The following is a 25,335-nucleotide window of genomic DNA, read 5'->3' on the forward strand; positions in this document are numbered from 1 at the left end:
TGTCTGTAGCTTTCCTCAAATGTTCACTCTTCCTGTACAGGCCTCATGAAATTAGTGTCTGTGGATGTCACAGCCAGGTAGAACTCTTGAACGGCAACCAGTTTCCAGCAAGTTGCACTTTCTAACAAGGGTGAGGTAACCTGGCTCCTTTCTCCCCTTTCCTATCCCAGGGACATGAACACTAATGACAAGCATGGAGTCCAATATCAGCCAACTCATTGAGATTCAACTTTCAATCCCCCAGTTGTCATTAAACCATCCGTGAAGCTATTGAACAGGAATGCGTTTGAATGTACAAACCCTGGATGGCCTGGTAAATGCTGTCTTCTTTTTGGAAGAAGAGTGACAGTCTGATGAAGATCATTGAGAAGGGCTCTACTTTTGGCAGCCTTCTCCTCTTCTTCGTTTCCATCTTCTGATGGAGGCCCTGGATCTGTAGGACAATAAATACAACATCAGACAAAGTCCATCATACCTAAACTGCCAATGAAGAATAGCATGTTTCAAGTATGCTCCATTAGCAAACAGCAAGAAACATCAAACATGCATTTATACAGTATTTCACTGTGGACTTCTTTATTGTTTAGTCGCAGCTGGAAAGAAATGTGATGGCAAATTTGGACATTGCAAGATCCCACTGAGATCAATAAGGCAGCAAACAGCTCTTATAAAGATCTTGTTTGAGGGATACATATCGGAGTAAATACTGGGAGAAATCCCCTCTTTTTCTTCAAAAAGCCACATTAGATCTTTTACGTCTGCCTGAGGGAGCAGATCAGACTCGAGGGCTAAGGTCATTAGAACGGGACTTGAATCCAGTCATCCTCTGACAGAGGAAGGAATGCTACCAGGGAGCCAACATTGGCTCTTTAACATATTGGGATTGGGTAACAAAGGTCTAACTCAATGCAGACCAAATTCCATCCCACAGTGGACTCTATTTTTAACATATCCTATCACTGAGCATCACAAGTGGAGATTTACAGCAGAGAACAGAAGGATATAGATGAGAGGGATGAATCTTCACTAGCATCAACTGAAGACAGAATGACTATTGTTAGTGTTGCTTTACGCAAATAAAGTATTCCATGATTCAACAATAACATTCAGTACCTACGTAAATGTCTTTTAACAAGGGGAGACATCCCAAGGAGCTTCACAGGAAGTGAGTTAGACAAAAAAAATGAACTTGAAATTAAATTGAAGACACTAGGACAAGTGACTAAAAAAAAAACTTGATTCCTAATTACGTTGGCACCTATGTCAAAGGCCAAAGCTTCATCCTGCCACAAAGAAGGTGAGGTGAAATTAGTTAGATAATTACAAACTTGGGTTTTAAAAGTCTTTAGATTATAAGAGAACAGGAATATTAAGTTAACAACAGCTTAAACGTAGTTTAATGGCCCTGAAAGAGCAAGAAGGGAAGATTGTGTGAAGAGTCTTCATTTCAACATGGTAAAGTTTTCAGGGAAAACGTACAGACAGTGCACTTGGAGCCTACGCCCGACGTGCAAGAAAATTTCCCCCCTTGTTTAAGTGCTTCGCTTTGAAACATTGACTCGACAAGGCTTCAGATGGCCATTTAGAAAAGGACCTCTGGTTACGGTATCATAAAGATTGGGTGCAGTGATGTTATGTGCTCATTTAGAATGCCATTGGAACGAAGGTTTAATTTTTGTACTGGAATGTTGATAAATCTGATCAGACAACCTCATTCTGTTCAAATCTTTTCGAGCAAAGAAGCAGACGAGAGCCTCCAACCATAGTTGCTGTCTAATTCTCATCAAATCTCATCAAGGTGCACTCTACACTGAATATGTTGGATCTAGAACCTCCAAATTAGTATCTTTAATAACCAGATTCAGGTAGCAGGCAAGATGTATCATACACTAGTGCAGACAGTGGCTTAAAAAAAATCATCCGACCTTCCTCAAACTCTGATGTTAGGCTGGAATTTGCTACTTCACGGGTGCTGACCAACTCGTTCTTCTTTTTCTTACTGTTCTTCTTCTGTTTAAATTCCTGGGTATCCCATTCTAGGTCCCACAGCCAGGGGTCATCTTTGTACCTGAAAATCAGGAAGAGACTGAACAGATGCATAATGACTGCCAGACTTGCCTCACTCATCGGCCAAATAAACACAGCAACGGGAAAGAGCCATCCCTCTGCGATCTCTGACTCAGAACAATATCACAGCCTCTGGTCCCAAAGTGGAACATGCATCTTTTAAGTCTAAATGAAAGAGTGATCTGTGTGATTCCGATTTGAATGCTTGTAAAACCACACACAGTCACTATAGCAATTCTGGCTTTTGCAAGGATTGCCCATTAGTTGGCAAATGTAAAGGAAACGCAGACAACTATTTTTAATGTACTCTGAGGGTTGGCAGTTAAGCTCATTTCTGCATCTCAAAGCAGGTTTCACACAGTGAAGGGCTCTGAAGTGCAGTTACTGCCATTACTTAGCCAAAATTAATCTTAGAGGGGTACACAGTTCTAAAATCAGCTGGATGCCCGGTTCACCCAGTTGGCTACATTGAGGGAAGAACAATGGCCAGGAAATGGGGTGAGCTCACTTCAAGGTTCCTTATTAAATGGTACCATGGGATCTCTACATCCACCTGCGCAGATGGAAAGAGACTCAGCTTAACAGCTCATTCCAAAAGATGCCACTTCCAATAATACAGCCCTCCCCTCAGTGACACTAGGAAGTAATTGTCTAAATTACATGCTAAGCAATACAGGAGTCCCACTACTTTGAATCAAAGAATCCCTACAGTGTGGAAACAGGCCCTTCAGCCCAACAAGTCCACACCAAACCACAGACCATCCCACCCAGACCTATTCCCCTGTAAATCAATCTAAACTACACGTCCCTGGGCACTATGGGCAATTTAGCATGGCCAATCCACCTAACTTGTAAATCTTTGGACTGTGGGAGGAAACAGCAGCACCCGGAAGAAACCCACACAGACACGGGGAGAATGTGCAAACTCCACACAGACAGACACCCGAGGGTGGAATCGAGCCCAGGTTGCTGGCGCTGTGAGGCAGCAGTGCTAACCACAAAGCCACCGTGCCACCCTGCATTTGCTGAATTTTTCTTTAGCAAATCTGGAAAAGAAAGTAACCCACCTTTCATCGTGGAGTAGCTGGCAGGCATCATTGGCCAGGTTCATGAGGGACTGTTTCATCTCCCGTTGCAGCTCTTCATATGTACCCTGTGCCTCATCCTGGTATCGCTTCCAGTTGTGGTTGACGGGAAGGTAGCACTGTCCCATCTCTAGCATGCCAGAAAAAGTCACCGGGTGTGGACATCTAACCAGGAAGCAGAAGGTACAGATAGCGCTCTGGGTGGCACAGAGTGAGATCACTAAACAGCAAGGCACTGCAACTCTAGTTATTGACACTTGTGGCTTTTTTTTTTAAAAAACATTGTTAACGAAATTGCCAAGAAACTGTCCTGGAACAGGAATAAGGACAGAGACCATGAACATAGAGAGGCACTGGCTTGTTGGTATTATCATTGAACTATTAATTCAGAAACTCAGCTCTGGGTACCCAGGTTCAAATCCTATCATGGCAGATGGTAGGGAATCTGAGTTCAAAAAAGTTTAAAAAAAGAAGAAATCTGGAATTAAGAATCCACTGATGACCATGAAACCATTGCCAATTGTAAGAAAAGCTCATCTTGTTTACTAATGTCCTTCAGGGAAGGAAATCTGCTATCACCACCTGTCTGGTCTACATGTGACTCCAGACCCACAGCAAGGCGATTGACTCAATTGCCCCCTGAAACGGCCGAGCAAACCACTCGGATCAAGGAGAGCTAGGGGCGGACAATGAATGCCGGCCAGCCAAAATCCTCCACATCCCACAATGAAATGGATAACATCCCCTTTCAGTGCACAGTAAGGAGAGACGAACCATTTTCTCTATACTATCAATTCATTTAAATGGCAAGCTGTGTAAGAAAGAGTGATAATGGGAACTGCAGATGCAGGAGAATCCAAGATAATAAAGTGTGAGGCTGGATGAACACAGCAGGCCCAGCAGCATCTCAGGAGCACAAAAGCTGACGTTTCGGGCCTAGACCCTTCATCACAGAGGAGACAAAGAGACAGCTTCTCTAATAGACGGTAACATCTGAGACCAATAGGGCCCTCTTTTCATATTCATTAGGCAGCAGCCCATACATACTTTACCCCACCCCACCCAAAGGCAAACTGTAACAGCAAACAGGGAATCATTGCCAACCAGTTATTGTCCTAATGAAAGAGAGTTTGAGCAGCCAGTCCTGGATGGCGGTGTTTGGGAGCAGGATTGCTGCCCAATACTTCCCCTTCCAAACATTAGAGGGAGAGCCTAATGACATGCCGCTCACGAAATCCCACAGAAATAAACTGAAGTTCATTGGGAATTGACTCCAGTACCTGTATCTCTCAGTCCAAAGATAAGTGATGTTTTTACTGTTCTTTTTGATATCATTTTTTCAGATGTTACCTAGGGGTGTAGGGTGATGCTCTGGTCTATTGCTCTGTAGCTGGCCCATTCTATTTCAGTGATCAAAGAGCGAAGCAAGAATGAGAACAGGCAGTCATTCATAAAAGGTGACCCACCTTTCTAGAAACAGCGGCAGCTCCTCACAAAATACCTCATAAGTAGCTTTAACATCATTTGCACAGTATCGCATCAGCTCCTGTCATAGTGAATAGGAAAAATTACACTGGCATATTAAACACAAAGCTAGATATTTAAAGCAAAGCAATTGTATTAGAAGAGAAACTGGCTGCCTATGTTTTCTTTGTGGAACACTTAAGCTAGGGATTCAAAAAACAAGTTAAAACATATAATCATTTATCACATCTCAGACAAAGCACTGTAACTGATTACGATGGAATACAGTGATTGTAAATATGACAAAGACGCAAACAGTAAAACAAAAACTGTTGATCGAGGGAGGAACATTGGCCAAAATGCTGGTAGAAGTCCCTGTTCTTAATGCTAAATCATCATTAATATCTATCTGAAGAGGCAAACAACACTTAAGTTTGACATTCCATTTGAAGGGCAGCAGCCCAGACAGTGATAATGGGAACTGCAGATGCTGGAGAATTCCAAGATAATAAAATGTGAGGCTGGACGAACACAGCAGGCCAAGCAGCATCTCAGGAGCACAAAAGCTGACGTTTCGGGCCTAGACCCTTCATCTGATGAAGGGTCTAGGCCCGAAACGTCAGCTTTTGTGCTCCTGAGATGCTGCTTGGCCTGCTGTGTTCATTCAGCCTCACATTTTATTAGCCCAGACAGTGACACTCCCTCAGCACTGAAATGAAGCACCATCCCACACTATGTCCTGGAATGGGAGTGCTAAACCGCAGTACAGAATGTCACCTACCAAGCCAAGTTAACAGGGCAGTTACAATGCTTTGTGATTGGTTACAGTTTTCTATGTTAGATCTAGATTTGAAAAGCTTAGTTTTTTTAAAAAAACAATTCTGACTCTAGGAAAGCGCCATCAGCTGAGAATATTTTTTTTTTGATGAGGATATGAGGTTTATGGTTAAAAATAATCCATTTCTCAAGGTGGTGTTGTCGTGGTATGTCAATGGGCCAGGAAGCCAGAGGCCCAGGTTATGGTGAAGCCACAATACAGGACTACATGAGAGCCAAACAGAGAAAACAGTATGCAATAAGACTAAGCAAACCACACAGCCAATGAATCATACCCAAGTTCTGCTACATACAGCAGTGAATGGTGGTGGACAGTTTAACAATTAACAGAAGGAGGTAGGACCACAAAAGCCCCTATGATGGAACAGCCCAGGACGATCATTGCAAAAGGCTAAGCTGACAGCATTTGTTTTCATCTTGAGCCAGACATGCAGAACAGGTAATCCACCTCTGCCTTCTGCTAAGGTCCCCAGCATCACAGGTGTCAGTCTTCAGTGACTACGATTCACTCCATTTGCAAGAAAGAAACAGCTGGGTGCATTGGATATTTTATAGATTTTGGTGCCTGATAATATTCTGTCAACAGTACTGAACATCCGTGTTCCAGAATTCACAGTACCCTTGGCCAAGTTGTTCCACTGCGGTTACAACACTGATATGTACTTAGCAATTTGGAAGTCTGGCTAGCTATACCCTATCCTAAAGAACTTGGTCAAATCAATGACTGGTCTATCAGTGTGCTCTCAAATCATCAGCAAAGTTATAGAAGGGATCACAGATACTGCTAGCAAGCAGCACTTGCTGAGAAATAACCCGCTCACTGATGCTCAGTTTGGGTTTTGGCAGAGTCACCAAGCTTCTGACCTCAATGGTTGGTCATTTTGTAAACAAAATAAAAAAAAAACAAAAGAGTTGAACTCCAGAGATGACATGTAAGTGACTACACTTGACATGAAGATAACATTTTGGCAGAGTATAGCATCAAAGAGCACCTGTGTAAGTGGGAATTGGGGACAGCTCTCAGATTTAGCACAAAGGATGAAGGCTACAGTTGCTGGAACTTAAACATTTCAGTCTCAGGACTACTCTGCGCAAGTTCCTTAGGGTGCATCCTCAGCACAAACCACTTTCATCTGCTTTGTCAATGACTTTCCCTCCATCTTATGGAGAACATTTGGTGATTACAGGTGTCCTCGTGGTCACTAGGTAGCAGTATTTACATAGTAAGTGTGGACATCGGGGTCACAGCCAATGACATAGAATCCCAGTGGTGGGCATTCTGAAGCTGTGATCTACTGTTGTTTTCAAAGAAGCCAGTTGTGGGATGCAAGGTGTTGCCTTTCCTTTATCAATCCAATGGAGAAATACAGTCAGGATTTTGTGGATTGCCAGAGTGAAATTATCTCAAAACATGCTTTCTTTCCAAGTCTTCTATTGCCATCTTAAATATGACAAAGAAGTAAAACTTAGTGAAAGCTGACACTGAAGAGATTGTTTCCAACAATGTAGACATATGTCTATAAATGTTAGAAGATTTTGATTCAAGCATCCATTCCCTCCACAATTGAGGCAGCAGTGTGTACTATCAAGATGCACTGCAGAAATTCACCAAGTATCCGCAGACAGCACCTTCCAAACCCACGACCACTTCCATCTAGAAGGACAAGGGCAGCAGATACATGCTACCACCTTCACATTCCCCTCCAAACCACTCACTGTCGCTAGAATTCCGTCCCTAATGGTACTGTGGTTCATCTCACAGCAGCGGATCAAGGAGGCAGCATCAACTTCTCAAGGGCAACTAGGGATGGGCACTAAATGCTGGCCAGCCAGTGACACCAACATCCCACAATATGAATAAATTTTTTAAAAATGTTGAATTCAAATTTCACTTTTAATGCAGCAAAACACCCTAAGAGATTTCACAGGGGCATTACCAAATAGGTAACGATACGTGAAAGTTTCGTGAGAGGAGTAGATCTTAGTCTTGAAGTAGGAAAGGGAGACTTAGAGAGGAATTCCAGAGTTTAGTAAATGCCTCAGCAGCAGAGGGCAAAGCCAGAAACTGTTAACATCAAAACTGTGGATGCTCAAAGAGCCAGAATTGGAAGACAACAAAAGGAATTCCTTTACAGTATATAGGAGTTGCGGAAAAAAAAAAGACAAATATGCTGTGCATCTCTAATTGACCTTAAACTGCCTTGTTCGCTCAGCCATTACTGAGGCAGTGAAAAGTCAACCAGATTGTTACATGTTTGGAGTTACACATAGGGCAGACGAGGTAAGGATGGGCAGATTTCGTTCCTTAAAAGGACTCTGGAAAGCTGAAGGAGATTACAGCAACACGAACAAATGAGGCCATGAAGCTATCTGAAAACAAGGATGAGATTTTTAATTAATGGCATCTACAAATTAATTTATAACTTAAAAACAGTAATTTTTTCTGGATACTTTGTTAAGGTGCAAGTTCTACTATAGAGAAAGACAGTAATCAATAGACTTTTTGTTGTTAAACCTGGAAGTTCTCCCGAACATCTTTCATTGTACCAGTGATGAAAAGCTCACGAGCCTCCTTCTCAAGAGTTCTGCCTCCCACATAGAGTGCGTGGACATCAGGGAGGTTATTAATGCTGCTGATGTTCACCCAGTCCCAGGCTCCGACCTGCAACAACAGTGGGACAGTGTAGAGCAAATTCCAATCCAATCTTTGATTATTAATCCCACCAAGTTTCATGGTGACTAAAGCACAGGATTAATGGATGTCAATCAGGGTGTCCAAGGCCCATTTATATAATTTTGTTTCAGTTGTTCACGCATTGTGGTCAAGACTGAGATGGTGTGGTTTCCACATCAATATTCATTTACATCCATCTCTCTAATTTGCAAGCACAAATACTACTAGATTATGGAGATCCTGAAGTTGTCTCACTTTACGAAGGCCACTTAAAAGACTCAAATGTCTTGCCATGATAAAATGCCGTCTATGGACCTTCAGACCAAGTATTGCATCAATGTTCCTCCTCAGGGTACCCTTTACAGCTGCAGAAGTGGAGCTTGGAATCATTTCATGATGATATGTATTCTCCACCCAGCCCACATGTGAATGTAGCATCCACATTAGCCTCGGAATGTTTAATGCCACAGAGCACAGACACAGACAGAGTTCAATCCGAATGCCATCCCACATGAAGATGATAACAGAGCTCACAGTAACTCCAGCAGAGAGGGAAGGTATCGGAAGGCATCACAAGTGGCTCCTGCCACTGTCACCAGAAGGCAGTGACACCAGTAATCTGAAACAGGCACGCACTTGCCTTTGCGGGTCAATTAAGTCAGTTGGCTGGACAGTTGGATTGCAATACAGCATGTTTCAATTCCTGCACTGGCTGAAGTTACTGTGAAGGGCGGTCCTTCTCAATCTCTCCCCTCGCCTGAGGCGTGGTGACTCCGAGTAAACCACCACCACTCATCTCTCTCTAATGAGACAGCAGCTACATGATTCATTAAGAATACGACAACTTTGCTTTAATGCCTACAGCTTGCCTCTAAATAAAGGAAGAGGATAATACAAAGGAAACACATCTTTTAAAAAAACGTACTTGTACCAAGTGCAGAAACATATCAAACTATCCCTCAAAAAAGACACAAAGTCTAAAAAAAACAGAACATTCTACAGGAAGGGAGATACAGGAGGGTCTAAATCTTCTCGGACATTACAGGTGTCTGCACTATGTTCAGTTTTTGATGTGGTGCTATGAGTTATACGGTCAGTCATAGACAAATACAGCACAGAAACAGACCATTTGGCTCAACTCGTCCATGCTGACCAGATATCCTGAATTACTCTAGTGCCATTTGCCAGCCCACATCCCTTTAAACCTTTCTATTCATATACCCATCCAGATGCCTTTTAAAATGTTGAAATTGGACTAGTCTCCGCCACTTCCTCCGGCAGCTCATTCCATGCACGCACCACCATCTATGAAAAAGTTGCCCCTTAGATCCCTTTTAAACCTTTCCCCTCTCACCTTAAATGCCCTCTAGTTTTGGGCTCCCCTACCTTAGGGAAAAGGCCTTGACCATTTACCCAATCCACACTCTCATGTTTTAAAAAATTCTAAGAGGTCACCTTTCAGCCTCCGACGCTCCAGGGAAAATAGCCCCAGCCTATTCAGACTCCCTCTAAAGCTCAAACCCTCCAACCCTGGTAACATCCTTGTAAATCATTTATGAACCCTTTCAAGTTTAACATTGTGATTCCTTTTTCTTTTACTTTATCTATTGCCCCCAATCATTGATTATTTTTGCCTTTAAATTTTAAAGTTGAACAATGTAAAGTTATTTTGTGCTGCTTACCCCCACGTTTCTAGATTTGTTGGTTGTTCGTTTGATGTGCTGCTTTACTTCTTCCAGGCCCCTCCTCTTCCCTTTTTTAGTCGCCATCCAAAGACTGCGCTGGAAGCCAGTCAGACCAGAAATAGCCATGTGCAAGCTCATCGTGTCCAGAAAGCGCAGCCTTGTTCCCTGCAGACACAGTGAACGCTGTTCAGAGTTTCAGGGCAATTGAATCAGGATGACAGTCACACGGGAAGAGCTGAAAGAGACGAGGAAGCAATGGAGGGAGCTAGCAAAAAAAAAACAGGGAGCATGCTTGTGTGCGAGGAGATTCTCTCAGTTAAATGGTTAAGAGTCATAAATAAGATATTAAATAATACATTCAATGAAGAATTCCAAAGAAACTGTTTCTTCCCAGGAATTAGTTTCAAAGATCACCTTGTTGCCACAAGAAGTTCAAACCAACATAGGACTATTTAAAGAGGAATTAGAGAAATGCATGCAGGAGAAAGAAACATAAGGATACACTGGGAGGCTGGATGAAGAGCAATAGGGGATGGTTGGCATGGAGCTCGGACGTTGGGCCAATGGCCAGTTTGTGAACTATAAATATTATGCAATTTGTGATACTCCTCCTATTTCAACTGAAGGATCAAATCATCAATTCTGACCAACACCTCCATGCAATGGATTCCTTAAGTGCAAAACTGTCTCATACATCTAAGTCAACTGCTGCTCAATACAAATTCTGATTTACACATTCACGATAAAGCTGCTGATGTAAACTCAAATGTGCAGCAAATTTTATTTTAACCAGCATCTAATAAACCAATGCTGTCAGTAAACCGACAACAAAATATACACCACAAATACCAGAAGTTTACTGTATTATCACGATCTTCACTGTGTCCAAGTAGTGAGAAGAGTCTCTTGCTGGTTTTATTTAAGTTGTTATTTAAGTGATATTTGGTCTAAGTATAACAGTGATGTTTATCGCCCCATATTACTTAGAATGTGTTTTTACACTGATTATTTAGACCTCTTTATCAACCGGAATATTTGGTCAACCAGTATATTCTTGGTCCCTTAGCTGTCAGTTAATGAAACATTTGCTGTACTTATACTCAATAGCAAGTGGTAATCAATGTAGTACTTCAGTTCCTCAGTCAATAGGCAATGATATGCATTTCCACCAACCATACGTTTCCCAGACTGTGGTGAATTATTTACGTGATTTTGTATTGTTCCTTACAATTAAAAGTATTATATAAACAAGGATGGAGGTGATAGTTGTAACGTGACAATTAAGATATATATGTGTGCCCTGATGCGATTATACCCCACCCTCCATGTCATCCAAGATCCCTCTCCGGACTTTCCCTGTGTAATGCCACAGGAGATCAGCCAGCAACAGGTCATAATCTTTTATACCATACCTCCTTTATATTTGGGGTACTTCTTAAAAATAAAATTTCCTACCATTTTCCCACCCACTTTCTCACAGCATTCATTACTTTCAGAAGAAATTCATATGACATTTCAGATGAATGGTCATTTCAGAGGCTGCCAAGTTGGTTGAGAATATCCACCGTTTTGTTTTTAAAGATTTCCAGAATCTGCATTTTGCTTTTATCTTACAACTCTCTGAAAGCTGGTACGTGATTGATTTTTAAATAAGTTTAGACAAGATACTTAACTGTAAGGGGTATCACAGCTGATCCTGACATACACCTCACCTGACACACAGAAACACAGGCTTCTTGAGGCATAGTGGTAGTGTGCCTACCTTTGGACCAGTAAGCCCAGGGCTCCAGTCCCACTTGTTCTAGAGGCACATAATAATGGAATCATAGCAATATTATAGTACAGAAGTCTGTTTGTGTATTCTAGCCATCTCAAAATGAATGCTAACATTGCATTTGCCTTTCTAACTGCCAACTGAACATGCATGTTAATCTTAACTGAATCTTGAAACTCAAAGGGGCTCTAAAGTCCTAGTTCAGATTTCCGAAGCCTTTCTCCGTTAAGAAAATAGTCCATGCCTCTACTCTAACCAAGTGCATAACCTCACACTTTCTTACATTGTATTCCATCTGCCACTCCTTTGCCCATTCCCCTAACCAATCCAAGTCCTTCTGCATTCTCCCCACTTCCTCAACACTATCTGCCCCTCCACCTATCTTTGTGAGACATTCAAACATAAAAACAATGCCCTCAGTTCCTTCGTCCAGATTGTATCACTAAGACCCTGTAAAATCGCAGGAAGGCATCCCTACTTCTGAACTCAAATCCACTTATAGCAAACGATAATCTATTGTTTGTCTTCCTTATAGTGTGCGGCACTTGCTGTCTATTTTCATTGACCCGTGTACCAGGAACCCCAGATCCCTCGTACATCCACATTTTCCAATTTAATCACCACTTAAATAGGCTCTGCCATTTTGGTTTCTTTCTCACACCACACCAAACATCATAATTTCACATTTATTCATATTACATTGCATGAGCTGTATGTTTCACACTCAACCTGTCTTGATCACACTGAAGGCCGGGCAGTATCAGAGGAACAGGAAAGCTAACGTTTCGGGTCTGGACACTTCTTTGGGTCCAGCCCCAAAACGTCAGCTTTGCTGCTCCTCTGATGCTGCCTGGCCTGCTGTGTTCATCCAGCTCTACACCTTGCTATCTCAGACTTTAGCATCGGCAGTTCATACTATCTCCGTTGATCACACTGAAGCCTCCTTGCATCCTTCCTCAGAACTCACAATCGCACCTAGTTTTGTGCTGTCAGCAAACTTGAAAACATTGCATTTGGTTCCCTGATCCAAGTCATTAAATATGCATTGTGAATAGCCAGGGCCCAAGCACGGATCCTTGCGGTACACCGCTAGTCACCATCTGCCACTTGGAATATGACCTATTCCGACTTTACATTTAAGGCCTGACAATCAATTCTCAATCCACATTAGTGTGTCACCACCAATCACGTGAACAATTTCCACACTGCAATCAGAATCAGCAAAGCAGGATTATGGTTTAAATTACCTCAGACTCGGACAACTGAGTTAAGTAAAATATCCAAGTTCACAGCTTAGGACTATCCAAAGCCAAACCTGGGATTTTACTTCACCAGTTATCCTGTTTAGCCCCTTCAGCAGATATTTCAGTGGCAAGAATTCTGCCAGTATCTTTTGTAGTCAACATTTCAGTTTAAAGATGACGACGAAACAAACTGGAAATTTAGCAAACAAGATTTAACAGCTGGCTGACTCACCTTCATAAGGTACTGTTCCTTGACCCTTGCTCTGTCATAGCTGACATTGTGGCCAATGACCAGTCTCTCTGTCCATTCACCTCTTGGCGGACGCGTGGAATTTGCAGTTGTCTCCAGGGGAATGAGATCAGTCAGGGTCAGTTGATTGGACCATGTGTAACGCGTCTCAATGAGACGCTTACTGCACCAGGAGTACCTGCAGATAGGTAAGGCTAATACAGAATCCAATCTGAACATAAAACTGAATTGCACATGAAACACTATAACTGAAGTTTTACTTTCTCCTCCTCTAAGGTAGCATGCTTCAATTCAAAACCATTGACACTGTTCATGATCCATAACCTCCACCAAAATGTATCATCTTCGTTTACAAGGAATTTTTAAGAAAGGTAAATGAGGGCTAGTACACTTGATACCCTGCCAACCTGTGCACCAAATCAAAATGGGAACAGGTAGGGGAAACCAGTGCCTGACAATTCTCCAACTCAGAGTGATCGGTCGCACTTCCCTGCATCAGCCTCCAAGGATCCCTCCACAGTACTTGAAGGATGTACTGGCAGTGGAGAGAGTGCAGAGGAGGTTCACTAGTTTGATTCCAAAAGTTGAGGGGTTTGGCTTATGGAGGAGGGGTTGAGCAGACTGGGACTACACGCATGGTAATTCAGTAGAATGAGGAGGGACCTTGTAGAAACGTAAAATTTTGAAGGGAATAAATAAGATGGAAGCAGAGAGGTTGTTTTCACTAGTGGACATATTTAGGACTTAGTTGAGGAGGAACTTCTTCACCCAAAGGCTTGTGAATCTGTGGAATTCCTTGCACAGCAAAGCAGTTTAGGCTACCTCATTGAATGTTTTTAAGGTTACGATAGATAGATTTTTGAACAGTAAGTAATTAAGGGTTATGGTGAGCAAGCGAGCAAGTGAAGCTGAGTCCACAAGATCAGCCATGATCTTATTGAATGGCACAGCAGGCTTGACAGACCAGATGGCCTACTCCTGTTCCTGTTTCTTATGTTCTTAGTGTAGCCTGTCAAAGCAAAATAAGGATCCATCAACTTTGTCTAGCGTGACGTGGGTGACCTCTTCAACTAAGTGCAGGAAGAGCGGGTACAGTGGATGAGGTGGAAGGACCTAACGTGCTAGTATGGTAACGGCTCAGAAGGCAGAGACCAGGAAGCTGTATGAAACATCCAAGACACTATAGCAACATTTCGGTCGTAAATGGCCATTCACCCGTCAAACCAGGACCTCACACAGTATAAGTTACACTGTTAGTTATATAAAGCCATAGCTTAACATGACATACCATGACAGCAAGTCTTCTGACAAGGATAAGAGGACAAGGTTACACAATGAGTGTCAGCATTTAACTACAGTGGACAATGGAATAGGATCACCCATCCAGTTCCAGATACTAGTCAATGGTCTAGCAGGAACCATGAACGCCACTGTTTTCGGGTAAGGCTCCCAAAGTAGTGGGTGGGACTACGGACTGGTCTTTAATTTATTAATTCATATGTTTCATCAAGCCTATATTGATTGTAAGAATATAATGGGACTGGGGAAATTTCAACTAGCTCCAAATAGCCACTAACTTGTTTTGCAAAGGAAAGTACACAAACTAGTACTAAGTTTGCAATGAAACTGCAAGTGTTCATGAGATAAAGCATGTCCAAGTCTGGAGGTTAGGGAGCTTTACTGTGTATCTAATTAGTGATATGTTATCCTGATATTTATATGCAAAAATTGACTCATTTCTAACTAGGGAGGATAACATTCCTCTCTCTCAATGTCTAAAGTTCTTACCAGTGACTTGGAGAGACAGCTACAGCTAATGTTGGACACTGGCTCTCGGAAGTGCACACCTCCACATCAAACACCAGTGCCTTCTCATCAGGAAAGTCCACATGGTTTGTTTGTCCATCCAGATCATACTTAGTCCAGCCAACTGCCCAGGTCCACTCTGTGGGCATTTCAGGGAGGTCACACTGCACAAGTTCATGGGCTGCCTCCAAGTAAGGGAGGCTTTGCTTCTGAGCAAGGATACAAAAGTGTTCATCAATGTTGCTGCCATACATCTTGGGCAGCTGCAGTTCCACATCGGGCAGGATGGAGGTTTCCTGGTTCCAGAGGTCATGAGATTTGAGGTGTTCAATGCTCTTCTGGACTGCCTCCTTAGAGTACTCAACCTGGATATCTCCAAAGATCTGCTTATGGAGACCACTGGACAACATCTGGATATTTAATGGGTTCATACGTGTCTGTGTTGTCTCGTGACTGGCAAATTCTTTTGTGTTGTTGTGTGCAGCACAACTGTTGGCCCATCTGGATACAGTGACCCTCCATTTTGGGAATAATAGTGCCAGAGATGTCCTCTTCAATAAAAGATGATTCATTCTATCCCTCTCTCATCATTCCCACTGTGCAAGAAATGGGAAAAGAAGCCAGGTGAACTGATTTTCATTCTTTACACATTCCACTTGTAAATAAAAATGAAGAAAAATAGCAAAATAAAAGCAGAAAATGATTTTTTTTAAATTGCTCTCACAACTACACCAAGTTTTATTGCCCCACCCACCCAGTTACTGTTATATGGAGAAGTAACAGTTTAATTAAAAAATATTACATGAAACAAAAGATTATACCAAAGCTTTACATCTTGAATTTATTCGGAGAAATACAATAATGCGATGAAGTTTCAACGATTTTCCAAATGGTAATTTATGCTGCAGGGGGAAAGAGTGCTGATTTGTCGGCAAATTGTCCGTGGTTGGCGGAGATGTTGCCATGGAGAAAGCAACAAGCAAATATAGAGTCCATGTTTTTGCATAGATTGGGTCCCTACGTACGTGACTTCCTGTAAACATAAATGAGCCATTGGAAACTGACTAGTTATCTTACATAGTATCAGAGATAATGGGAACTGCAGATGCTGGAGATTCCAAGATAATAAAATGTGAGGCTGGATGAACACAGCAGGCCAAGCAGCATCTCAGGAGCACAAAAGCTGACGTTTCGGGCCTAGACCCTTCATCAGAGAGGGGGATGGGGGGAGGGAACTGGAATAAATAGGGAGAGAGGGGGAGGCGGACCGAAGATGGAGAGTAAAGAAGATAGGTGGAGAGGGTGTAGGTGGGGAGGTAGGGAGGGGATAGGTCAGTCCAGGGAAGACGGACAGGTCAAGGAGGTGGGATGGGGTTAGTAGGTAGCTGGGGGTGCGGCTTGGGGTGGGAGGAAGGGATGGGTGAGAGGAAGAACCGGTTAGGGAGGCAGAGACAGGTTGGACTGGTTTTGGGATGCAGTGGGTGGGGGGGAAGAGCTGGGCTGGTTGTGTGGTGCAGTGGGGGGAGGGGATGAACTGGGCTGGTTGAGGGATGCAGTGGGGGAAGGGGAGATTTTGAAACTGGTGAAGTCCACATTGATACCATATGGCTGCAGGGTTCCCAGGCGGAATATGAGTTGCTGTTCCTGCAACCTTCGGGTGGCATCATGGTGGCAGTGCAGGAGGCCCATGATGGACATGTCATCAAGAGAATGGGAGGGGGAGTGGAAATGGTTTGCGACTGGGAGGTGCAGTTGTTTGTTGCGAACTGAGCGGAGGTGTTCTGCAAAGCGGTCCCCAAGCCTCCGCTTGGTTTCCCCAATGTAGAGAAAGCCGCACCGGGTACAGTGGATGCAGTATACCACATTGGCAGATGTGCAGGTGAACCTCTGCTTAATGTGGAATGTCATCTTGGGGCCTGGGATGGGGGTGAGGGAGGAGGTGTGGGGACAAGTGTAGCATTTCCTGCGGTTGCAGGGGAAGGTGCCGGGTGTGGTGGGGTTGGAGGGCAGTGTGGAGCGAACAAGGGAGTCACGGAGAGAGTGGTCTCTCCGGAAAGCAGACAGGGGTGGGGATGGAAAAATGTCTTGGGTGGTGGGGTCGGATTGTAAATGGCGGAAGTGTCGGAGGATAATGCGTTGTATCCGGAGGTTGGTAGGGTGGTGTGTGAGAACGAGGGGGATCCTCTTGGGGCGGTTGTGGCGGGGGCGGGGTGTGAGGGATGTGTCGCGGGAAATGCGGGAGACGCGGTCAAGGGCGTTCTCAATCACCGTGGGGGGGAAGTTGCGGTCCTTAAAGAACTTGGACATCTGGGATGTGCGGGAGTGGAATGTCTTATCGTGGGAGCAGATGCGGCGGAGGCAGAGGAATTGGGAATAGGGGATGGAATTTTTGCAGGAGGGTGGGTGGGAGGAGGTGTATTCTAGGTAGCTGTGGGAGTCGGTGGGCTTGTAATGGACATCAGTTACAAGCTGGTTGCCTGAGATGGAGACTGAGAGGTCCAGGAAGGTGAGGGATGTGCTGGAGATGGCCCAGGTGAACTGAAGGTTGGGGTGGAAGGTGTTGGTGAAGTGGATGAACTGTTCGAGCTCCTCTGGGGAGCAAGAGGCGGCGCCGATACAGTCATCAATGTACCGGAGGAAGAGGTGGGGTTTGGGGCCTGTGTAGGTGCGGAAGATGGACTGTTCCACGTAACCTACAAAGAGGCAGGCATAGCTGGGGCCCATGCGGGTGCCCATGGCCACCCCCTTAGTCTGTAGGAAGTGGGAGGAGTCAAAAGAGAAGTTGTTGAGTGTGAGGACGAGTTCCGCTAGGCGGATGAGAGTGTCGGTGGAGGGGGCCTGGTCGGGCCTGCGGGACAGGAAGAAGCGGAGGGCCTTGAGGCCATCTCCATGCGGAATGCAGGTGTACAGGGACTGGACGTCCATGGTGAATATGAGGTGTTGGGGGCCAGGGAATTGGAAGTCCTGGAGGAGGTGGAGGGCGTGGGTGGTGTCACGGACATAGGTGGGGAGTTCCTGGACCAAAGGGGAGAAAATGGAGTCCAGATAGGTGGAGATGAGTTCGGTGGGGCAGGAGCAGGCTGAGACGATGGGTCGACCAGGGCAGGCAGGTTTGTGGATTTTGGGAAGGAGATAGAAACGGGCCGTGCGGGGTTGGGGAACAATGAGGTTGGAGGCTGTGGGTGGGAGGTCCCCTGAGGTGATGAGGTCATGAATGGTGTTGGAGATGATGGTTTGGTGGTCATGAATGGTGTTGGAGATGATGGTAGTATGGCGTACTGACCTCTACATCGCCGAGGCCAGACGCCAACTCTCCGACACCACCTCCTACCGCCTCCTCGATCATGACCCCACACCCGAGCACCAAACCATCATCTCCAACACCATTCATGACCTCATCACCTCAGGGGACCTCCCACCCACAGCCTCCAACCTCATTGTTCCCCAACCCCGCACGGCCCGTTTCTATCTCCTTCCCAAAATCCACAAACCTGCCTGCCCTGGTCGACCCATCGTCTCAGCCTGCTCCTGCCCCACCGAACTCATCTCCACCTATCTGGACTCCATTTTCTCCCCTTTGGTCCAGGAACTCCCCACCTATGTCCGTGACACCACCCACGCCCTCCACCTCCTCCAGGACTTCCAATTCCCTGGCCCCCAACACCTCATATTCACCATGGACGTCCAGTCCCTGTACACCTGCATTCCGCATGGAGATGGCCTCAAGGCCCTCCGCTTCTTCCTGTCCCGCAGGCCCGACCAGGCCCCCTCCACCGACACTCTCATCCGCCTAGCGGAACTCGTCCTCACACTCAACAACTTCTCTTTTGACTCCTCCCACTTCCTACAGACTAAGGGGGTGGCCATGGGCACCCGCATGGGCCCCAGCTATGCCTGCCTCTTTGTAGGTTACGTGGAACAGTCCATCTTCCGCACCTACACAGGCCCCAAACCCCACCTCTTCCTCCGGTACATTGATGACTGTATCGGCGCCGCCTCTTGCTCCCCAGAGGAGCTCGAACAGTTCATCCACTTCACCAACACCTTCCACCCCAACCTTCAGTTCACCTGGGCCATCTCCAGCACATCCCTCACCTTCCTGGACCTCTCAGTCTCCATCTCAGGCAACCAGCTTGTAACTGATGTCCATTACAAGCCCACCGACTCCCACAGCTACCTAGAATACACCTCCTCCCACCCACCCTCCTGCAAAAATTCCATCCCCTATTCCCAATTCCTCCGCCTCCGCCGCATCTGCTCCCACGATAAGACATTCCACTCCCGCACATCCCAGATGTCCAAGTTCTTTAAGGACCGCAACTTCCCCCCCACGGTGATTGAGAACGCCCTTGACCGCGTCTCCCGCATTTCCCGCGACACATCCCTCACACCCCGCCCCCGCCACAACCGCCCCAAGAGGATCCCCCTCGTTCTCACACACCACCCTACCAACCTCCGGATACAACGCATTATCCTCCGACACTTCCGCCATTTACAATCCGACCCCACCACCCAAGACATTTTTCCATCCCCACCCCTGTCTGCTTTCCGGAGAGACCACTCTCTCCGTGACTCCCTTGTTCGCTCCACACTGCCCTCCAACCCCACCACACCCGGCACCTTCCCCTGCAACCGCAGGAAATGCTACACTTGTCCCCACACCTCCTCCCTCACCCCCATCCCAGGCCCCAAGATGACATTCCACATTAAGCAGAGGTTCACCTGCACATCTGCCAATGTGGTATACTGCATCCACTGTACCCGGTGCGGCTTTCTCTACATTGGGGAAACCAAGCGGAGGCTTGGGGACCGCTTTGCAGAACACCTCCGCTCAGTTCGCAACAAACAACTGCACCTCCCAGTCGCAAACCATTTCCACTCCCCCTCCCATTCTCTTGATGACATGTCCATCATGGGCCTCCTGCACTGCCACCATGATGCCACCCGAAGGTTGCAGGAACAGCAACTCATATTCCGCCTGGGAACCCTGCAGCCATATGGTATCAATGTGGACTTCACCAGTTTCAAAATCTCCCCTTCCCCCACTGCATCCCTCAACCAGCCCAGTTCATCCCCTCCCCCCACTGCACCACACAACCAGCCCAGCTCTTCCCCCCCACCCACTGCATCCCAAAACCAGTCCAACCTGTCTCTGCCTCCCTAACCGGTTCTTCCTCTCACCCATCCCTTCCTCCCACCCCAAGCCGCACCCCCAGCTACCTACTAACCCCATCCCACCTCCTTGACCTGTCCGTCTTCCCTGGACTGACCTATCCCCTCCCTACCTCCCCACCTACACCCTCTCCACCTATCTTCTTTACTCTCCATCTTCGGTCCGCCTCCCCCTCTCTCCCTATTTATTCCAGTTCCCTCCCCCCATCCCCCTCTCTGATGAAGGGTCTAGGCCCGAAACGTCAGCTTTTGTGCTCCTGAGATGCTGCTTGGCCTGCTGTGTTCATCCAGCCTCACATTTTATTATCAAGACAAAGTCCTGTTCATGTTTTATTGAGCAGCAAGGTGTAACAATAGATTTCATAAACAGGAATATTCTAGGGGTTTTAATCAGCTTTGATTAGTCTCGTGTCCAAAACTATAAGTAAAATTCTCAGCATACTTCACATTTTTGGACTAAACAAGGCCTTATTTTGAAATGCCCTAAAGTATCCAAAATGTAAAATTAAACACCAAACGTATGTGTTTATTAAAAAGAAAATAAAAGCCTCGTTTGCCCAATGGCGTTTAGTGAATGTGTTTGGCAAAGGGGGCTTGAAAACATTTAATTAGCACCAAAGCATTGGGAGACACCGGATTTTGATCACTCAATTGCCCGTCTTTAATTCTGATTCCCCTTCATGGTCCCTGTTATCCTGTTTCCAGCGACAAGCCGCGTCACTCCTAACTCGCTCTGCCCACATCTCTCTTGGCAGAGATGAAGCTGACTGAGTTTACCTCCTCTGTGCAAACGGGAAACACGAGGCTACATCCCGACATTAGCAACATCTGAATAGTGCACAAACAACTGCAATTTGCAGCTGTTAAGTTCCACAACACTCACCAGTTCCCGAAATAAAAGTTGGGAATTAACCCCTTTTTTTAAAAAATGCATTCCGTTCACTATTAACCAAGTTATTTTTAGCGTATCAGTCAAAGTGTCACAAATGTACAGACCAAAGTGTAATACTCACTCGGGTCTTAGTTCAAACTATACGTAAGTCAGCAGAACAAAACTTTCCTTCGTGTGTTTCCAATCAGTCTGACTCCGATTCCTGACTTTGGAGTCACTTCATGTGAAACTCACAGTCAACGATATACACACAGACCTGTCTGTAACTAAACAGACCGCATCTAATCACATGCACGATGATAAAACACTGCCTCTGGCCCTGATGCAGAAGAAGACAGGAAACGATGGCCTTAAATGAAACATTAGGAGCCTCTCACTACACTGCCATCTACGGGACCGTGAAGAATACATTTCAAACGTGTGCAGGTTTCATGGGACAACTGGAAGCACCAACTCTGCTCCTGCAAAGAACAAAGTCACCTTTGGAATTTTCTAAGCCGTGTTCGTGACTCTTGTGGGGTGCAAAGTTATGTTTTAATCTTCAGAGGTAGTAAGACCTGTAGATGCTGGAGTCAGAGATAACACAGTGTGGAGCTGGAGGAACACAGCAGGCCGGGCAACATCAGAGGAGCAGGAAAGTTGACATATCGAGTCGAAACCCTTCTTCAGGGTCTGTGACTGAGTTGAGAGGTGGTTCTTCAGGGTCTGAAGAAGGGTCCCGAGGTGAAACGTCAACTTTCCTGCTCTTCTGATGCTTCCTGGACTGCTGTGTTCCTGCAGCTCCGCACTGTGTTGTCTCTGCATTTTAATCATATTATATTCACTAATTATTCAGAGTTAATTGTGAATCCTTTCTACAACATCAAAACCAGATTGAAAATGTAGAACAAAAACAGATTCGTGTTTCATGTATAGAATGAATATGACAAAGTGTCAATCCCTAAAACTGTTATCTGAGGAGCAAATTACTGCAGATGCTGGAATCTGTACAGAAAACAATAAATGCTGGAGATCTCAGCAGGTCAGGCAGCATCCATGCTAACATTTCGAGTCTAGGTGACTATTAACTGAGTGTGTCCTTTTAAAGTGCATTCACCTATTTGAAGGTAAGGGGGCTGTCACTGGATCACTGACTGAAAAGTAACTTTATCCCAACAGGTGAAAAAGCATAAACTCTGATTTCCTATCTTACACCAGCAATTCAAATCTTACACCAGCAATTCAAAAGTGCATCACTCCATAAAGTGCTTTGTGGCATCTTAAGGTTGTGGAATGGTACAATACAAATGCAAATTATTTATTTTATTCAAAGAGGGAAAAACTTCCAAATCCAATGGCAATATTCTGAGGACTCACTGGAACCAAACTGCAGACAGAAGGGAACTAAAAACAGGGCCATCAGCCTGTTCTCTAATCAATCCTTTACCTCATTGTTTTATGCAGCTATGTTAGGGGTCTGGGGAGGGGGTGAGGCTGGACTCCCTGCCTGTTCATGGTGGATAGCTGACATGGCCTGTGGATAGGGGTCACTTTATAAGGGGCATTAAAGTAGGCCAAATAGGACCTTATGGGACTTGATGAATTAATCACCTCTCAACTCAGACCTCCCCACTACCATCCTCCTCAGTCATTGAGTCAAGATGAATCAAGATGTTTGTAACTTTTCCATCTCTATTTGAATCTGAACCTAGTTGCAAATCCATATGCTTCCCATATTGCAAAATCTGCCTGTGTTTACCTATGCAATGTCACTACCTTCCATCTATATCCCAATGTATCTGCCCCGAAACTATTAATCATGATTAAACTATTCCATGCTTTGTTGGTTTCCCATCATCAAGTAAATTTCAGTTTGCAGTACAGAATCCAAGGAGATTGACTCACTGATGATGGAAGGTATTGCTGAAGTAGCCCTTATGAACTGCAACAGTGCATATAGTTTATGTTATATCTATCAAGCATCAGATATATTAGAAAGTGAAACCAGTGTCAAGAACACTGATCAAGTGGACGGTTATGTACAGGATGCTTTGAATTTAGACACTGTTGCAGTGGCTGCACCTACCCAGGTGACAAGGGAGTAGCATCACACTCTTAATCTGCAGTTTGTATGTAGTGGAGAGGGCCTAGGGATTAAAAGGTTCACCACAGCATGGATATTTGGCCTTTTCCCTGCTCTTGTAGCTGCAATGTTGATAAGTCTTGTCAAGCTCGGCCTCTATGATCGCTGACCTCCAAGAAGCTGTTGTAGGCTAATGCATGCTGGTTCATTAGAAAAAATTGGCTTGAAAACTGGAATTATCAGTGACTGCTGCATTCTCAACATTACAAAAGAAACAAAGAAAGAACATTGTTTAAATACCTGGGTGGGATGGATTGAGGAAGGAAGAACTGAAGCAATGAAATACTGGACGTGTGTCCACTGCAACCTTCTTCTTTTGTCAGTTATCACTTCTGCCCATGAAAGTTTTGCCTTTTCACGACAACAGCACTTCTCCACCTCTCTCATACCCCATCCCAAACATTACAACCGTGCACTTGACTTTGTTTTTGCAACGTTTAGTTGATGCTCCACTGATTACATTGTTGCGTTTATGTCAAGAGCAGCTACTCTCGCCTCTCCTCTGGCCTCCATCCATTACTTCCACATTTGTGACAATGCTGTGATGAGGTTTTCATCAGTGAGGTTCTGACAGAATCCAAACAGAGTATTATTGGACACATTATTGATGAGTAGGCGTCCCTTGTTATTTCCACATACTCAAAGACTCAGAGAAGGCTGATAGTGTAAAAACAGTTTGTGCTAGATTTGTCATATTTTTGGTGCATAAGCATACCCAAGCACTCTTCCATTTCGTCAGTAGAAGTTGGTATCATAGCTGTGCTTATCTCAGTTTGCATAGAGGAAATCTTCTGGACCATTGTTAAGATGCTTCATGACAGTGTATTTTATCAGTGATATTTTATATTCACCACACCAAATCACAGTCTCCCTTCATATCCATGTGTACATTTTGCAAAGGGATTTCAAGATGGCAATCAGGACCAGGAACCCCAGCTGACTGTTGCCTATTTAATTCGGCAGTGATGAGACTCAATCAATACACCATACCATCATTAGCTGAGAACAGTGTCCCAACATAGCTTTGGGATTGAATCAGTAGTCTTCCTGGTCTGTTTGATCATAATTTCAGGCAGCAAAATGAATAAGTTCTAGTAAGCGTTCTCTGCCTTTAGGCTCCTTTCTTTAAAAATAACTGTTTACAGGTCATGAATTGTCACTGGCAGGGCCGTGTCTGTCTATCTTGTGTGTGGCTACAGCCATAGTGGGGTAGGGAGGGTGCACCATGATCTTCATCCAGTGACAGTAAAATAGTGATTAGAACTTGCAGGTAGGGGTAATCCCTGTTGCCCGTGGCTTTTAAGTGGTCGAAGGCATAGATTCGGAAGATGCTGTTGAAGGTGCCTTGGCCAGTTCCTGCATTGGAATTTGCAGATTATAGTACACACTGTCACTGCATCTTTCCTTGGTGCAGATCGTTTGCAGTGGAGCTAAGATATTTCAGGCGGCGCTGTAATTGGAGGAATGTCTCCCTGCTACGAGAAGCGTGTGGTGAAGACGGGCTCCTGCAAGTGGCGCTGTTTTCATCCCAACAAATTAAATGATTGCAAATGTGTCGACCGTTGTAACTGGCCTCGCTCAATGAGTACTAAAATGTTAAAAAATTGCCTCCTAAACGTGAAGATGGATTCAGCGCAATCACATTTCAGAAAATGACATTTTAGGCGGGGGGGGGTGGAAATCAGCTTTTAATGCTTTTCTAAGCTACTGCCAGCTACTTGTTTGTCGGCCGCGTGGCCTAATGGATAAGGCGTCTGACTTCGGATCAGAAGATTGCAGGTTCGAGTCCTGCCGCGGTCGAAGTTTTTAACTTTAATTTCGAGTTGATTATAATTCTTTTTTCCTCAAAGTCCAAATTATATGTATCAGTGTAAAGAATAACATCAGGACTGGCTAAAATTATGGAATTTTACATTTTCTATGTCTCTCACATTTTAGTCCTCGAGCCCTGCCTTTTCCCAAACCCTTGTACATGGTTTTAATTTTCAGTGATAATGGGAACTGCAGATGCTGGAGAATCCAAGATAATAAAATGTGAGGCTGGATGAACATGCTCCTGAGATGCTGCTGGGCCTGCTGTGTTCATCCAGCCTCACATTTTATTATCTTTAATTTCCAGTATATGTTTTACTGCCTTTGCTGAAAGTTATTATGATATTATTATAATGCTGATGGTGACATTCTATTTCTGACAACGATATGCACAAAACAAATTCATCTACTGTTTCCCTGCATTTAATGCAACGGCTTTAAGAAGCTGAGG

At 44.8% G+C, this 25,335-nt stretch overlaps 1 protein-coding gene and 1 non-coding gene across 2 annotated transcripts in view; one reads left to right on the forward strand and one right to left on the reverse strand.

Moving 5' to 3' along the window:
* Positions 1–21,261, reverse strand: part of polg (polymerase (DNA directed), gamma) — a 53,014-nt gene extending 31,753 nt beyond the window's left edge. Inside the window, exons 1-9 of the mRNA XM_048562651.2 lie at positions 21,072–21,261; positions 14,869–15,482; positions 13,063–13,258; positions 9,810–9,977; positions 7,969–8,115; positions 4,619–4,698; positions 3,135–3,317; positions 1,926–2,068; positions 301–433 (exon numbers count right to left, since the gene is read on the reverse strand). Coding sequence (XP_048418608.2) covers positions 301–433; positions 1,926–2,068; positions 3,135–3,317; positions 4,619–4,698; positions 7,969–8,115; positions 9,810–9,977; positions 13,063–13,258; positions 14,869–15,458 — 1,640 coding nt within the window. The 5' untranslated portion in view covers positions 15,459–15,482; positions 21,072–21,261. The remainder of the gene's footprint in view (positions 1–300; positions 434–1,925; positions 2,069–3,134; positions 3,318–4,618; positions 4,699–7,968; positions 8,116–9,809; positions 9,978–13,062; positions 13,259–14,868; positions 15,483–21,071) is intronic.
* Positions 21,262–24,799: 3,538 nt separating this feature from the next.
* Positions 24,800–24,872, forward strand: trnar-ucg (transfer RNA arginine (anticodon UCG)). Its single transcript has one exon. It is a non-coding gene; the product is annotated as a tRNA-Arg (tRNA).
* Positions 24,873–25,335: the final 463 nt, after the last annotated feature.

Source organism: Stegostoma tigrinum, chromosome 33 (genome assembly GCF_030684315.1).
Source record: "Stegostoma tigrinum isolate sSteTig4 chromosome 33, sSteTig4.hap1, whole genome shotgun sequence".
Taxonomy (NCBI): Eukaryota; Metazoa; Chordata; class Chondrichthyes; order Orectolobiformes; family Stegostomatidae; genus Stegostoma; species Stegostoma tigrinum.